Source organism: Dromiciops gliroides, chromosome 2 (genome assembly GCF_019393635.1).
Source record: "Dromiciops gliroides isolate mDroGli1 chromosome 2, mDroGli1.pri, whole genome shotgun sequence".
Lineage (NCBI taxonomy): Eukaryota > Metazoa > Chordata > Mammalia > Microbiotheria > Microbiotheriidae > Dromiciops > Dromiciops gliroides.
In genome coordinates, this window is record NC_057862.1 from 424362919 (window position 1) to 424379050 (window position 16132).

At 43.1% G+C, this 16132-nt stretch overlaps 1 protein-coding gene across 1 annotated transcript in view; it reads right to left on the reverse strand.

The window, feature by feature from the left end:
• The window catches only part of OLFML2A (olfactomedin like 2A), a 47315-nt gene that overhangs the window by 19743 nt on the left and 11440 nt on the right, over window positions 1-16132 (reverse strand). The window contains exons 2-3 of the mRNA XM_043989112.1: window positions 6752-7015; window positions 3421-3528 (exon numbers count right to left, since the gene is read on the reverse strand). Of these exons, the coding sequence (XP_043845047.1) occupies window positions 3421-3528; window positions 6752-7015 (372 nt within the window). The remainder of the gene's footprint in view (window positions 1-3420; window positions 3529-6751; window positions 7016-16132) is intronic.

A 16132-nucleotide genomic window follows, 5' to 3' on the forward strand; every position in this document is an offset into this window, starting at 1 on the left:
AGGAGAACCTGAGTTCAAATCCGACCTCAGACATTTGTCACTTTCTAGCTGTGTGACCCTGGGCAAATCACTTAACTCTCATTGCCCTGCCCCCCAAATAATAATAATAATAATAATAATTTCATCCTGTCTACCACCCCAGGGTGTTATGTAGTAGAGAGAGCACAAGAACTGGAGTGAGGTTGTAAGACCTGAGGTCAAGTCCTCACCCTGTCACTTACTAGCCATGTAACCTTACACAAATTACTTTACTGCTGAATCTCATTTACTTCACTGGAAAAGTGGGAGAATGATTCTCCCACAGGCTGCTTTTCCATGTACCTCAGCTGATCATACAACAGCCCTGGGAGAGAAGCAGTATGTATTTCATTCTTCTCCCTTTACAGTTGGGGAGACTGAACCTCAGTGAGTTGACTGTGCCAAAGTGACACATCCAGGATCATACAAGCTCATGGAAGAGTCTGGACTCACACTCAGGTTTTCTGTGTCTGTTTCCTGGGGTTGTTGTGAGGATTTGATGCAGTCATTAATACATACTTTTTGCTAATGGTTTGGATAAAGTCAACTTTGTTCACAGACCACAATGCTCTATGACTAGAAGTCAGGGAGCATCACCTGAAGCACAAGTGTGCTGTGGGATGAACACAGATTTGATGTCAGAGAACTTGGGTTCAAATCCCTGGTTGGCCACTTAGCACCTTTGTGACCTTGGACAAGTCACATAACTTCCTTGAAATTCACTTTATTAATAAAAAAATTATAGGGTGACCTCTTTAGATGAGATGACCTCCAAGTTCCTTCAGTTCCATGTCTATAGTTCTCTCATAAAGTACCACATGCTAGTCATCACTATTGTATATATTATATTATTAGGATGTGAGTTATGAGAGTTCTTCAACCATATGAGATCCTTCCTTCCTTCCTTTTAAACAAAAGCATGTGATTTTTTTTCATAGCTTAAAAAATGTAGTTAAGGGTTTTGACTTGATAGTCAAGAAGTGTAGGTTCTCAGCTGTGCATTAAGCTAGGTGGTGCAGTGGATAAAACACTGGACTTGGAGTCACCTGAGGATCTGCATTCACATGCTGCCTCAGAAACTAGTCTAGTAAGTCTGGGCAAGTCACTTAACCTCTACCTGCCTCTGTTTCCCCATCCGTAAAATGCAGATAGTAATAGCACCTGCTTTGCAGGGGTGTCTTGAGCATAAAATGAAATAATATTTGTAATGTGCTTTGCAAACCTTAAAGCATTATATCGTTGTTGTTGTTCAGTCATGTCTGACTCTTCATGAGCCCATGTGGGGTTCTCTTGGCAAAGATACTGGAATGATTTGCCATTTCCTCCTTCTGTTCATATTACAGATGAGGAAACTGAGGCAAACAGGGTTAAGTGACTTGCCCAGGTTCACACAGCTAGGAAGTGTCTAAAGCTGGACTTGACTTCACAAAGTGAGTCTGACTCCAGGCTGGTGCTCTATCCACTTCACAACCTAGCTGCCCAGCTATTATAATAAGATTACTATTAATAAAGAAAAAAGATTACTATTAATTACTATTAATAATCCCAAAGTGGACATTCTACAAGCTTTGCCACTCTCTGGATTACAGTTTCTTCATCTGTTAAATGGAGACAATGAGACCTGCAATACTGGTATACTTCACTGAGTTATTTCAAAGCTTAAATGGGAGAAAATATGTAAATGTGCATGCTGATCATTATTAATTATCGAAAAACCCATCTTCTCTCTCAGATGCACAAAAGGGAAGCGGAAGTGTGTCCACACTGAAACCAGAGGAGTCTGAGGGAATTGAAAGACAAGGAAAGTGGAGGCGGTTGGGTGGCACAATGGATAGAGGACCGGCCCTGGATTCAGGAGTACCTGAGTTCAAATCTGACCTCAGACACTTGACACTTACTAGCTGTGTGACCCTGGGCAAGTCACTTAACCCCAATTGCCTCACCCAAAAAAGAAAGAAAGAAAAAGGTGGGAGGCCTTAAGGGACAGGGGCCTTTTCCCAGCTGAAGGCCTGGGGGTGGGGCCAGGTAGATGGGGCCTAGAGACCCAGCCAGTAAAGACAGAGGACAAGAATAACTGCTCATGTTTTTACCATTTACAAATCGCTTTCATCTCCATGGTCCAGGGGAGTGCAAGGATGACTACCCCCACTGTACAGGTGAAGAGAATGAGGCTCAATTACATTCACTTACAAACACTTATTAACTATTCCCTATTGTGAACCGAGCCTTGGGCTCAATGCCAGCAATACAAATCGACATACATAGGGTAACTTTATAAAGCCCTGTACAAACACTATAATTGTTAGCTTCGTCATTACTTACTGTTTACACAGCATTTTATTCACCTTATCTCACCATATTGTCAAAGCTACACTGTGAGGTAGATTAGTGCAGGCATTTTTTTTTTTTTTTGGTGAGGCAATTGGGGTTAAGTGACTTGCCCAGGGTCACACAGCTAGTAAGTGTCAAGTGTCTGAGGCCACATTTGAATTCAGGTATTCCTGAATCCAGGGCCAGTGCTCTATCCACTGCACCACCTAGCTGCCCCTAGTGCAGGCATTATTAAACCCATTTTACAGTGGAGAAAATTAAGGCCCACAGGCAGGAATATCAAAGTCATATAGCAAATAAGTATTAGATCTAGGTCCAGAAACCAGGACTCCAAGTCCAGTCCTCTTTTCATTCCTCCCAGGCAGCCTCTAATAACAATATTAGTGGAGAGTTACCCATGGATGTTCTTTGTCTCATAATTCCCTGTAGGTCAGGAGGCTACCTAGACCTGAAGTAGGCTTTTGGGGTAACAAAGCAATGAGGAATTAGAACAACTCACATTTCTGTCATACTTGAACATTCAAACAGCATAAGGCAGGGAGGAAAAGGATTATTATTACCATTTTCCTGATGAAAAAACTGAGGCTCAGGGAAAGGAAGTGACTTGTCCGGGGTCACACAGCTAGAAAGTAACAGAGCTTGGATTCAAACTCATTCATTCACTCAATAAACATTTACTAAGCACCTTTTATATGCCAGGTAATATGCTAGGGAAGCAAAGTCTCTTAACTCTAAGACAATCCCTCTTTCCACCAAATCTCCATGTTGGTTCTGAAAGGATCAAGGCTGACCCAGGAAGGACTTGGTTCCATTTGTTTGGCCCCCTGAATGGCAGAGATGGAGCTGGTGCTGGCTCCTTCCTTTTACTCTAGATGCCCCTGAAGAGGAGAAGGTAGGGATGGGAACACAGCCTTCTTTTCTTGGTGGCCTGGGGTTCCCAGACTCCAGATTTCATACAAACAAGATTCGTGGGAAAGTGTGCCCTATTTCTGACCCAAATGGAATTTTGGTCCTACTCCATTCCTTAGCTCCACATCCTGTTGCCATCTTGGGGGACTCAGACCCTCTCACCTCTTCCAGGGTGTTCATCTGAGAGGCTACTTTGTTGATGTAGGCGTGGACTTTCAGCAGGTCCATACTGTATAATGTCCCTTCCAGGAGGTCGACCATGGACTGGAGCTATAAAGAAAAAAGGCCACAGTTTTCTTCCAAAATTCCCAGACCACATAGAGGCCCCTATCTGGGACCCCAAAATATTTTGGGAGATAGTGAGCTCCCTGTCAATGGAAGTATTTGAGCAGAAGTTGGATAAACACTTGTTGGGGATGGTGTAGAGAGGATTCATGCTCTAGCAAGGGGTTGGACCAGATAACCTCTGGCTCAGGAAGCTTTGACAGCAATAAGGGAGAGCTCTAGTAAATATTTCTCATCACTTTCAACTTCTCAGCCACTGTGGCTCCATCACTGTTGAACTAGGATTGATTTCCATCTAAGAATCTACTTCACCTATCTAAAAAGCTGTCACAGCAAAGAGAGATTAGATTTATTCTGGTTAGCTCCAGGTTGAAGCAATTGGAGGAGACAGAGTTCAGCATGAAATAGAAAAGAACTTCCTAACAATGAGAGCTCCCCAACATTGGAAAGGCTTTCCTCAAAAGATGGTGAGTTTCTTATCACTGTGGGTGGTCAAGTAGAAGCTGGATTTTGTAACAGAAAGAGATATACACCGGGTAGGGGGTAGGACTAGATGACTTCAGAGGTCTATACTTCCCATCCTAGGTCTCTTTGGTACCTGGGTTTTTTTTAAAAATTCTAGAATGGTTTATATATATATATATTTTTTCCGTGAGGCAATTGAGGTTAAGTGACTTGCCCAGGGTCACACAGCTAGTAAGTGTCAAGTGTCAGAGGCCAGATTTGAACTCAGATCCTCCTGAATCCAGGGCCGGTGCTCTATCCACTGCGCCACCTAGCTGCCCTGGTACTTGGGTTTAAGGAAAATCGGTCTAGTGGAAAGAATGCTGGACCAGGACTCAACAAACCGGGGTTCCAGTCTGTTGTCTGCCACCAGCTCCCAGTGTAAACCCAAGGAAGTCACTTCCCCATCCTTGAACTCTAATTTCTTCATCTGTAAAATCAAATGACTAGACCAACATTCCTTTCAGCTCTGACAGTCTTTGTTCTAAGGTCCCTTCGAGCACTATGTTCTAAAGTGTTTTCATTCCCAGTATTCTATTTTCTATGGTTTCTCCTTCTTACCTTAAAGCACTTGAGTTTCTGTTCTAATGTCCCCTCCAGAACTCATATTCGACGTTCTAAGAACCTATCCAGCATTAACAATTTCTCACATTCTGTGTTCTAAGGGGCCTTCTAGCTCATGGCCTATGTTCTAGAGTTCCTTCGGTCTTCATAATTTGTGTTCTAAGGCCCCTTTCCACTTTCCTTTAGTCCTAACATTCTCCATTCTGAGGTTCCTTCCAAGTCATAATACTTTATGTTTTGAAGTACCTTCCAGCACTAACATTTAATGTTCTAAGCTTCCTGCTAGCCCTGATGGTCTACATCCTAAAGGCACTCCCAGTTCTAACAATGTATGTTCCACAGTCCTTTTAGCTCTAACATTCTATGTTGTTTCCTTCCAACTTTAAAGGTCCTTTCTAGTCATTGCATTCTATGTTCTAAGAATTATTCTAGTTCTGAAAATCCACATTCTAAGGTTTCTTTCAGCCAATAGTAAATGAGGACCACCAAGAAGAAAAAAACCCAACCCCTCACAATAGCCTAAAGCTGGGAATTTCCTATGTTTGATACATTGGGGTCCCCTGCTCTGAGCCCACCCTCTGTCTTGGGGGCATGGGACAGTTCCTGGGGCCTCTTAATGCTTTCATCTACCCTCCCTTCTCTTGGTCCCCTTCCTGCCTGGAAAGCCGGACTCTTCCCATGAGTGTTTGATGTTACTTTGCCTGGTCTGTGAGCAAAGAGGGAAACAGAGGCCACACCCTTTCCCTTATTGACTCCATGGCTCAGGTCTCCTCCCCACATCAAACTGGAAAAATGATGAGACAAAAAGCACACACCCAGGACATTGTCCTGATTGACCTTTAACTGAAGTCACTGCTCCCTTGGGAGGGGGTGGAAGGGCTGGCATAAAAAGCCAAAGGACTTATGAGGGGGGAGGTTATCACACAAAACAGCTCTTGCGGGGAGGGACATCAAAGGCCATGACTTCAGAAATAGCTGCTCCCAGCTCCTCTCCCCTCATCCCTTCAAATATTCCATTTCCCCAGCTCTTCCTTATTTTCCATTGGATTCCCACCTGTCTTCCTGCCTTCCCTGATGTACACCTACCCCATCCCACCATTTCTCCAAAGAACCATGTGGGCAATGATTATTCCTCAGAACTCTCCCCTCACTAATATCTTCCATCTCATGACATTTGATATAATTGCTTCTCCTTCCAAAGTCTTACTTACTGGTGAGGCTGCCCTTCTCTGGAAGTCTCCTAAATCTCCAACCTCAATAATATTCATCCCTCCCCTCAACCAATGCACACAGGAAATATGGGTTTGACTCCTACGCTTTACTTAGACCCCAAGGGACAGAGCTGATCCTCAGCTCCTTGGCTCAGTTTCCTGAGGCTGGAGTCTGACTCATCCATTCCCACCTCCACCCCCCCCCCCAAAAGAGGGCCTGAGATCTAGGACCTGGAAAAACACCCTTACTTAGAGTCTAGAAGGAAGATAGAACTGAAAAGCAGAGCTCTGCCAAAACTCTAAACAAAAAGCATGTAGAAGTGACTCCCTAGAATTTCTAGGACAGACATGAAACCCATGTGCTGCTGGAAGAGAGAGCAGAAAGGATAATAACATACTAGGAGTAAGAAAGCCTATATTCTGATCCTCAGTCTTAATGAGCTGTGTACCCTCACCAAATCTCTTCCTCTCCATGGGTCTCGGTTTCTTTATCTGTAAAATGAAGGAGTCAGAGTCCCTAGAGTCCCTTCCAACATTAATGTTCTATGTTCTAAAGTCCCATTCTGTATTCTAAGGTCCTATTCCATGTTTTATGTACTAACATTCTATGTTCTATCATCTCATGCTCTTCAGGTCTAATTTTCGTTATTGTAAGGTCCCTTCCTTCTCTAACACTGTATGATTATACAATTTATTGAGATTGGTGACATTACATTGGAGTGGTGGTGATTTGCCATTGTGCTTGAGTATAAGAAGTTGGGTTTTTTGGATGACTTCCTGCTGAGTGATAGAGGGTTCCCTTCACCGGTCCTATAATCACCTGAATCTGCCTCCAGGACCTGCCTCCTTCCCAGCCCGTCCACCCCCCAGCCACTGTGGTGCCTCTCCTTTCCCATAGATGGACACCTGCTTAGCCCTAGCCCACATACCTTGAAGAGTTCTGGGGCCTGTTTCTTGATCTTTTCCATCTTCCATTCATTCTCGCAGGGGTTGAGGGAAGAAGGTGGCGCCGTGCAGGAACAGCGACAATCAGCCCCAGAACTCACAGTTTCCACCGTGTAGAAGTCCTCCACTCTCATGCTTCCACTGCGGACACGACTGCAGGCGTCCTTGCTCAGGGGTCTCAGGATGCACTTGCAGCGGCAGTCTGAGCCCTCGGACGTCATCTGAACCTGGTCGGTATCACCAAACACCTGGGGGGATAGCAGAACAGAGGTCCCTGGGGAGAAGGCCCAGAGATAGATGGGCACTGGGGAGAGAAGTGCCTATTTATCTAATGGGCCGAGTAGGCACATGAGTAGTTGGGGCCACCATTAGCCAGGCTGAAGGAGGGTTCCTTCTCTCTGAGGTAGAAAAATTTCCCTTTTATGGGAAGTGAAGAAAGTGACAAGTGGATCTACTGTGGACCTGATTCTCACCAACAAGAAGGAACTGGCTGCTGAATTAGACACAATGACCACTCACTCCATCCTAGAATCTCTGCTAGAGGAAGAGAGGAAATGCAGGCATAGTCTTACAGGCATCCTATTTAGGGAATAGATTTTTTTTTTTTTTGGCAGGACAATGAGGGTCAAGTGTCTGAGGCAGAATTTGAACTCAGGTCCTCCTGAATCCAGGGCCAGTGCTTTATCCTCTGTGCCACCTATCTGCCCCCAGGGAATAGATTTTAAAGCATTCAGAGGAAGCTGGGTAGGAACCCGTTGCCTAAAATTCTGTGATGGAAGCCAGTCCAAAGGGGACAGGAAGCTCTTAAGAATGAAGTTCTGAAAACAGAAACAAACAGAAACAACTCCAATGAAGAAGGAAAGAGGGTGTTGTCTAAAGAGATCGATAAGACTTTAAGGAGGATATAAAGGTGATAGAAGTAAGGATAGGTAATGATCCAAAGTGTTGCAGGATCTTGTAAGAGGAGCTTACAGAATGGGAAAGTTCAGAACAAGCTGGGACTGGCAGTGATTGCTGGCAATGAGAAGGGCATTTTAGTCATATCTGACAAAAGGAAGAGAGAGGGAGAGAGAGATGGAAGGGCTATTCAGGAGGGTTGGGACAACGATAAAGTAAAAGAGAGAAGGCAGAACTGCTCAACTCATTTCACTTTTCTTTTTTCTGCTAAGAAAAATGATCTTGTAGACTTAACTCTTCTCAGCAATACAATGATCCAACTCCAAAGTTCTCATGATGGAAAATGTTCTCCATATCCAGAAAAAAAGAACTGTGGGGGGCAGCTAGGTGGCACAGTGGATAAAGCACCGACCCCAGATTCAGGAGGACCTGAGTTCAAATCCAGCCTCAGACACTTGACACTTATTAGCTGTGTGACCCTGGGTGAGTCACTTAACCCTCATTGCCTGGCCAAAAACCAAACAAAACCAAAAACAAAAAAGAACTGGACTCTCCTTTTTTTTGTTGTTGTTTTGGGGTTGTTGTTTTTTTAAGTTTTTCCCTTTTATTTTGATTCTTCTTTCACAATATGACTAATGCGGAAATATGTTTAACGTGATTGTACATATATAACCTATATCCGATTGTTTTCTGTCTTGGGGAGGGGGGAGGGAAGGGAGGGAGGGAGAAAAATATGAAACTCAAAATCTTATGAAAACAAATGTTGAAAACTATCTTTACATGTAACTGGAAAATAATAAAATACTTTTATGATTAAAAAAAGAAAAAATTATCTTGGACTAGAAAAGATGTAACGAAAATGATTAATAAGGAATTGGAGCACGTTAAGTAAGGAGATAGTAAGAGAATGCTTGACTGCCTTGATAAATTTGAGTCACCAGACCTGAATGAACTACATCCCAGGATACTGAAGGAATTAGCTGATATAATTATTGAGCCAGCAGCTGAGGTTTTTTTTCTTTTTTTTTCTAATGGTATTTTATTTTTCCAATTGCATGTAAAGACAATCTTTAACATTCTTTCTTTCTTTCTTTCTTTTTTTTTAGTGAGGCAATTGGGGTTAAGTGACTTGCCCAGGGTCACACAGCTAGTAAGTGTTAAGTGTCTGAGGCCGGATTTGAACTCAGGTACTCCTGACTCCAGGGCCAGTGCTCTATCCACTGTGCCACCTAGCCGCCCCAACATTCATTTTTTAAAAAATAAGATTGAGTTCCAAATTTTTCTCTCTCCTTCCTTCCCTCCCTCCCCCCTTTTTTTCCTCCCTCAAACGGTAAATAATTTGACAAAGGTTATATATGTGCAATCATGTAAAACATGTTTCCATATTAGTTATTTTGTGAAAGAAGAAACACAACAAAAGGAAAAAAAACTATGAACAAAATAAAGAAAGCGAAAATAGTATGCTTCGATCTGCATTCAGATTCCATCAGTTATTTCTTGGGATTGTATTGCTGAGAAGAGCTAAGTCAATCAGGAACTGATCATTGTGTACGTTTTCCTGGTTCCCAGCAGCAGAGATCTTTGAAAGACTGTGGAGAATAGGATTTATGCTACAAGACTGAATAAGAGCAAATGTCCCAATTTTCAAAACCAGGAAAAGAGCAAAATTTCTCATCTATGGGACCCTGGGCTTGATTTCAGTTTCTGGGAAAATCCTAGAAAATACAATAAAGGGATGGGTTGTGAACATCTAGAAAGGGAAGCAGTGATAAGCATGAGACTGTGAATTTCCCAAGAAGAGGTCATGGCAGACTAGCCTCATCTCCTAACACCATAGTACAGAGGAAAGAGCACAAGATTTGCATTGGGGGACCTGGTTCCACATCTTTGCTCTGCCACTGTCTCTCTGTATGAATGGAAGCAAGACACTTAAAGCTCTCTCATCCTCAGTTTTCTCATCTGTAAAATGAGGGAGTGGGACTAGTTGATGGCTGAGGTTTCTTCCTGCTCTAAATCTAAGATCCTGTGATTATAAGCAGCAGCTAGGTCATGCAGTGGATGGAGCACTGGCTCTAGAGTCAGGAAGACCTGAATTCAAAACCAGCCTCAGGCACTTACTGGCTGGGTGACCCTGAGCAAGTCATGCTGTCTGCCTCGGTTTTCTCAACTTCTAAATTAGAGATAGCACCTACCTCCTATAGTCATTGTAAGGATCAAATGAAACAGTATTTGTAAAGCACTTTTCATAGTGCTTGGCAGACAGCAGGTGCGTAATAAATCCTTCCTATGATCCATCCTTTTTTTTTTCCTTTTTTACAGGGTTACTTGATTGGGAGATTATGGAAAAGAACCAGCCCTGGATTCAGGAGGACCTGAGTTCAAATCTGGCCTCAGACACTTGACACTTACTAGCTATGTGACCCTGGGCAAGTCACTTAACCCACACTGCCCTGAAAAGAGAGAGAGAGAGAGAGAGAGAGAGAGAGAGAGAGAGAGAGATTATGGAAATGTAGATATTGTTGACTTAATTTCAGCAAAGCATTTGGCAATGTCTCTCATGCTAACTTTGTAAACAAGATGAAGAGTCATGGGCTATCCAAGAGTACAGTCTGGTATATTCAGACCTGGTTGAATGAGTCCTAAAGATTTCAGAGGTGGGAGAGCAAAGGGAATAAGCATTTATCTGGTATCTATTATGTGCTAAGTACTGAACAAATATCTCATTTGATCTCCATAACAACCTTATGAGGTATTATTACCATTTTACAGGTGAGGAAACTGAGGCAGAAGAGGTTAAGTGACTTGCCCAGGGTCACACAGCTAATTGTGTGTCTGAGGCTAGATTTGTACTCAGGCCTCCCTGACTCTAGGCCCTTCATTCTATCCACTATGATACCTAGCTGCTTCAAGGTAGATAACAACTTGGAAGGTCTCCAGTGAAGAGTGCCCTAAAGGTCTGTCCTAGGTTTTGTATTTATTTGACCTTATTATAAATAACTTGGCTAATGGTATAGATTTCATGGTTATCAGATTTGCAGATGAAATAAAACTTGAGAGGATAGATAATTGAATGATAAAGTCAGGATCCCAAAAGACCTCCATGGGATAGAACAATGGACTAAATCAAATAAGATGAAATTTAATAGTGGTAAATAGTACTACATTCGAGTTAAAAAAAGTTATTGTTCTTTTGAAGAAGATCTGGAGGTCTTAGTGGACTGCAAGCTCAGTTCAACATAACAGTCAGCAAACCTATAGGCTGGATGAAGAGGATAATGGTGTCCAGGGTTTGGGCAATGATAGCCTTATTGTTCTTTTACCCTGGTCAGGACCCATTTAGAAGGCTTAGTTCAGTTCTGCCTGCCATATTTGAGAAAGGAGAGTAATAAGCAAGAGAAGGCCAAAAGGAAGACAATCAGGATGGTGAAGGACTTCAAGGAATGTTGGAACAAAAACACTTAGCTTGGAGAAGATTTGAGTGAGGGAAGGGAGGATCATGATAGTTACCTTTAAGTAAAGCGTCATGTGGGAAAAGGATTAGGCTTCTGCTTTAGACTCTCACGAAATGAGAATAACTACAAATAATCTGAGCATTCCCAGATAAAAAAGACATAAAGGTATAAAGGAAAGGGCCCTGCAATGAGATTCAGGAGGTATAAATCTGAGCCCTGGTTCTGATACATACTAATTGTGGTCTTGTACAAATAATAGATTTAAGAGCTGGGAAGGTCCTTAAAGATCCTCTAGTTCATGTGTCTCCATTTATATATGAGGAATCCAAAGTCCAGAGGTGGTAAGCAGTCAGGATTTGAACTCAGATCCTTTGAATCCAAAAACAATGCTTGTCCCTTAACCCTTCTGGGTCTTGGGTTCATTCATTCTTAGATAAATAGAAACAATAAGTCTTGTACCTCCTAACACAGGGTTGTTATTAAAAAAGCACTTTGTAAATTTAGAAGGCAATGAATTGGAATAAAAAGTACACTGAATATGAATCTCAGCTCTGTTACCTGAATGATACTTTCCTTCTCTGGGCCTCAGTTTCCCCTTATGTAAAATAAGAAGGTTGGACTAGATCAAAGCTTCTTAAACTTTGGGTCACAACCCCACATGAGGTCACATAACTGAATGTGTGGGGGGGTCACAAAAAATCTGGCAACAATAAAAGGTTATGGATACCTATTTTATATACCCAGGGTCGTATAAAATTTTCTCAGGCAAAAAGGGGTTGTGGGTGGAAAAAGTATAAGAAGCCCTGGACTACATCATCTCTAAAGTTTTTCCTAGCTCTAAATCTTATGATTCTGTGAACTGTAAAAGACTGGAGAAATGTGAGCTATTAATGGGAAAATCACTTCCACACTCTGACTTCAGTTCTTCATCTGTAAAATGGAGATGATAATATTTTATGCATTGCCTACCTCATAAAGGTTACTATGAAAAAAGCATTTTGTAATCAAGTACAGAAATGTGGGCTTATTGCTTTTATGATTGGTTTTGGATTCCCAACTTTGTAATGGTGGTGAGTAGATTGGCGTTCATCTTTTAGAAAGCTGCTTTTCCTGTAAGTCTTATTTCTTCAGGGTCTTGATCTCTGGACTTGGGTCTTCTCTTTTCCTTTTTTGGGGGGATTTTTGGGAGGGAAGGCCAGGAGCATTGGTCCAACTCTAACCTCATAATGCTGGGAAGAAGACAGACCAGTCCTGAGCAGTGAGCTCTGGGACTGCTGGAGGAAGTTTTTGGTAACAAGGACACTTTCCTGGCAAAACCTACTTTTAAAGTTGCCAGGTAATTATCTCCTACCTGTTAATGGTTAACACCAGGCCAGGATGAGAGCTCAGTGTTTGCCACATTCCACAGTCCCATGCCATTTATAGGAGGAGCTTCCAAATGCTAATTCCACCTAATCAATCAGAGAATCATATATGCTACCTGGGTTGGAAGGGACATTATGGATTGTTAAAAGAAAGAAGTTAGGGCAGCTAGGTGGCACAGTGGATAAAGCACCAGCCCTGGATTCAGGAAGACCTGAGTTCAAATCCGACCTCAGACACTTGACACTTAAGTAGCTGTGTGACCCTGGGCAAGTCACTTAACCCTCATTGCTCTGCAAAAAAAACCACAAATGAATGAAAAGGGACCTTAGACACAGACTATTAGGGCCTTAGAACATTGAAGGTCGGAAATGAAAGGGGCCTTGAAACACGATATTAGAGCTGGAAGGGATGTCAGAATACAAAATGTCAGAGAGACCTTACATTTCAATCATTGAACCCCCCCCCCCCATTTTAGTTAAGGAAATCAGGAAAATGAGGCCTTGAGAAGACTAGGAATCCTGCCTACATCACACAGATGATTAGTAGCAGAGCCAGACTAGAACCCAGGTGCTTTGACACCCTCCAGCTCTCTGCACTAAACAGGGCTGCCTCTAAATCTTGTAAGATCATCCCCCACGAGTCTCCGGATTCTCAGAGTTTATGTCACACCAGCCCCTAGGCTCCCGGCTTCTGCCCCCTCACAATCCCAGCCTGTGTTTCTTTGGCCTGGCCTGATGGGGCCCTAGCAAAAGGGGAGCTGAGAGAGATTGGGTGTGGGGGACTTAACAGGAGCCTCCCCCATCACTGGGCAGGAAAAGCTGTTTAGCTCATCTGCCCAAGCATCGACCATCTGCTACATTCTTTCCCTCGGTGATGAGGTGCAACGTCCTATGTGGTGCAGGGAGGTTGGCAAGGCTTACTCAGGCCCACTGGTGGGTCAGTTTTCAAGCTGGCCTGGAAATAGCCTTTGGTAACAATCCTGGGTTTGGTCCAGGAGGGGAGCTCCCCCAACTCACCCCACCCCAAGCCAAATCCTGCCCAGCTGGCTCATGCCTCCCATCCCCCACCCAACTCCTGTCCCTCCCACCATCCATCTTTTCACTTTGCTAAGGACAAAGCCTTGTCCGCAAGATCCGTGCTTGGAGGTGGAGCTGATGGTGAATTCCTTTCTCTCCTTCACTAATTTACACAATGAAAGGAGCTTCCTAATAACAGAATATGCGAGCTGGACGGAACCTCATAATATGGAAAGTGAGACTATGGGGCATATAAGGTTAGGGCTGGAAAGGAGCTCACAACTTAGAATGATAGCCTCTAAAACAAAGAGTGGGAGAGTGGGCAGTGAGCTTAGAGGTCTATCTTCTTTGCCCAACCCATTCAATTTAAAGAAGAGGAAACAGAGACCCAAGAGAGAAAGCCACTTTCCCAAAGAATAGGGGTGGAACTATGATTAGAACCCAGTGCTCTTTCCTTCCAGCCTAGGGCTCATTTCAGGACACCACTCTGTAAAGGGTCAAGAGAGCTTTTAAATGACTGTGTTCCAGGCATCCTGGGGAGTCTTAATAACTGGCTCTTTTCTTAATCCTGTCCTCCCTCCAGGCAAACCTGGAAAATGTGTTTTCTCAGGTCCAAGATCTCCTTGGTTCCCACTCCCCCCTCTCCTATTGCTGAAACAAAACTCTTCACTGCCCACATAGATTGCTGTTGTCCTCATTTTGTCACTGGTTTTTATATAAACAGGAGCCTGAATGCTTACAAGTAGTTTACAATAGAATCCAAAAACCATCAGGGGGAAAATTAGTGGTTTTACTGAAAATGAGTCAATTAGACCCTGGGCTGGATCAAATTCAGCAGGGACCACTGGTGCCAAAGAGAGTTACTATTCTCTCTTTCTATCCCTTTCTATTTCCTCTCTAACCCCTCACCTCCTTCCATAAGGATATCCTGCCACCTACTTAGAAGGTGATTCTGTCCTTCCAAAAGCCTGAAAATCTGGCCTCTGGAGCTCTTGCTTAAGAAGATTTAGTTACAGGGGCAGCTAGGTGGCAGAGTGGATAGAGCACTGGCCCTGGATTCAGGAGGACCTGAGTTCAAATCTGGACTCAGACACTTAACAATTACTAGCTGTGTGACTCTGGGCAAGTCACTTAACCCCAATTGCCTCACAAAAAAAATATTTAGTTACTTTAAAGTTAAGCAATGGGGCCTAATCTAAATGTAATGCAAATTACCTGACTGTGGGCATGCCTTTCCCCAGTCACTTCCAGTCTTTGTTCCTGTCTCTCTCTCCAACCCCTGGATACTAAACATGGGGTCAGTGGGCAGAGGTATGAGTCCCAACTGTCACACTTACTAGTTCAACAATTCATGTTATCTTTCTGACCTTCAGTTTCCTCATCTGTAGGGGAAATGATCCTTACTTCCTACCTGACTCAGAGGGATGCTGGGAGAAGAATGTGTGGTACATCTTTTTTTTGTTTGTTTGTTTGTTTCAGGGCAATGGGGGTTAAGTGACTTGCCCAGGGTCACACAGCCAGTGAGTGTCAAGTGTCTGAGGCCGAATTTGAACTCAGGAACTCCTGAATCCAGGGCTAGTGCTTTATCCACTGCACCACCTAGCCGCCTCCTGTGGTACATCTTAAAACACCATAGAAAATGTGCACTCTCTGTAAAATGATGTGGTTGGACTAGAATCAGGGGCCTAACCTGGGTTCCCTGAACTTCTTTTTTATATTTTGATAACAGTAGTTCAATATACTTGGTTTTCTTTATAATTTTATGTTTTATTTATTTATGGTAAAATTTGTAGTTTTTTTTTTTAATCAAATGAGATATTTGTAAAACGTTTAGCACAGTGACTGACACATGATTGGCTTTGAATAAATGCTTCCTCCCTTCTTCTTTGTTTTATGCATTTAGAAACATTATTCTGAGAGAGAGTCCATAGGCTTCACCACACTGACAAAGGAATACATGACACGCATTGGTTAACAACCTTTGGACTAGAGGATGTCTAAGGTTCTTTCCAACTCTCAATCTTTTGCTCCTCCTCCTATTACCTATCCTTGTACTCTTCCTCCTCCTTTCCCTCTCCTACTATTTCTACTCTTCTTCTTCTTCCTCCTCCTATTACTATTACACTATTCCTCCTCTTCTTCTCCCTACTCCTATTAATACTATTGCTCCTGCTCTTCTCCTTCCTCCTCCTCATGCTGTTACTACTACCTGAGAGACCTCATTTACTCTCAATGTTCCAAATGTCTACCTTGCCAACCACTCTCCAGCCTCCTTCACCACTTTCTTTTCTTTCTCCTGCTTCCTACGCAAAAGTTCGTAGGTTCATAGCTTTGGATGTGGAAGAGAACTAAGGGGTTATCTAGTCCTTCCCCCTCATTTTACAGATGAGGGAGCTGAGGCTGAAGGAGGTTAAGTGACTTTACCAAGGTAAGGGGCAAATCTAGAAGTTGAGCTCAGATCCTCTGTCTCCAATCCAGCAATCTTAGATGCATCCTTCTAGGGGGCAGCTAAGTGGTGCAGTGGATAAAGCACTGGCCTTGGATTCAGGAATACCTGAGTACACTTGAAACTTACTAGCTGTGTGACCCTGGGCAAGTCACTTAACCCCCATTGCCCTGCAAAAAAAAAAATTGT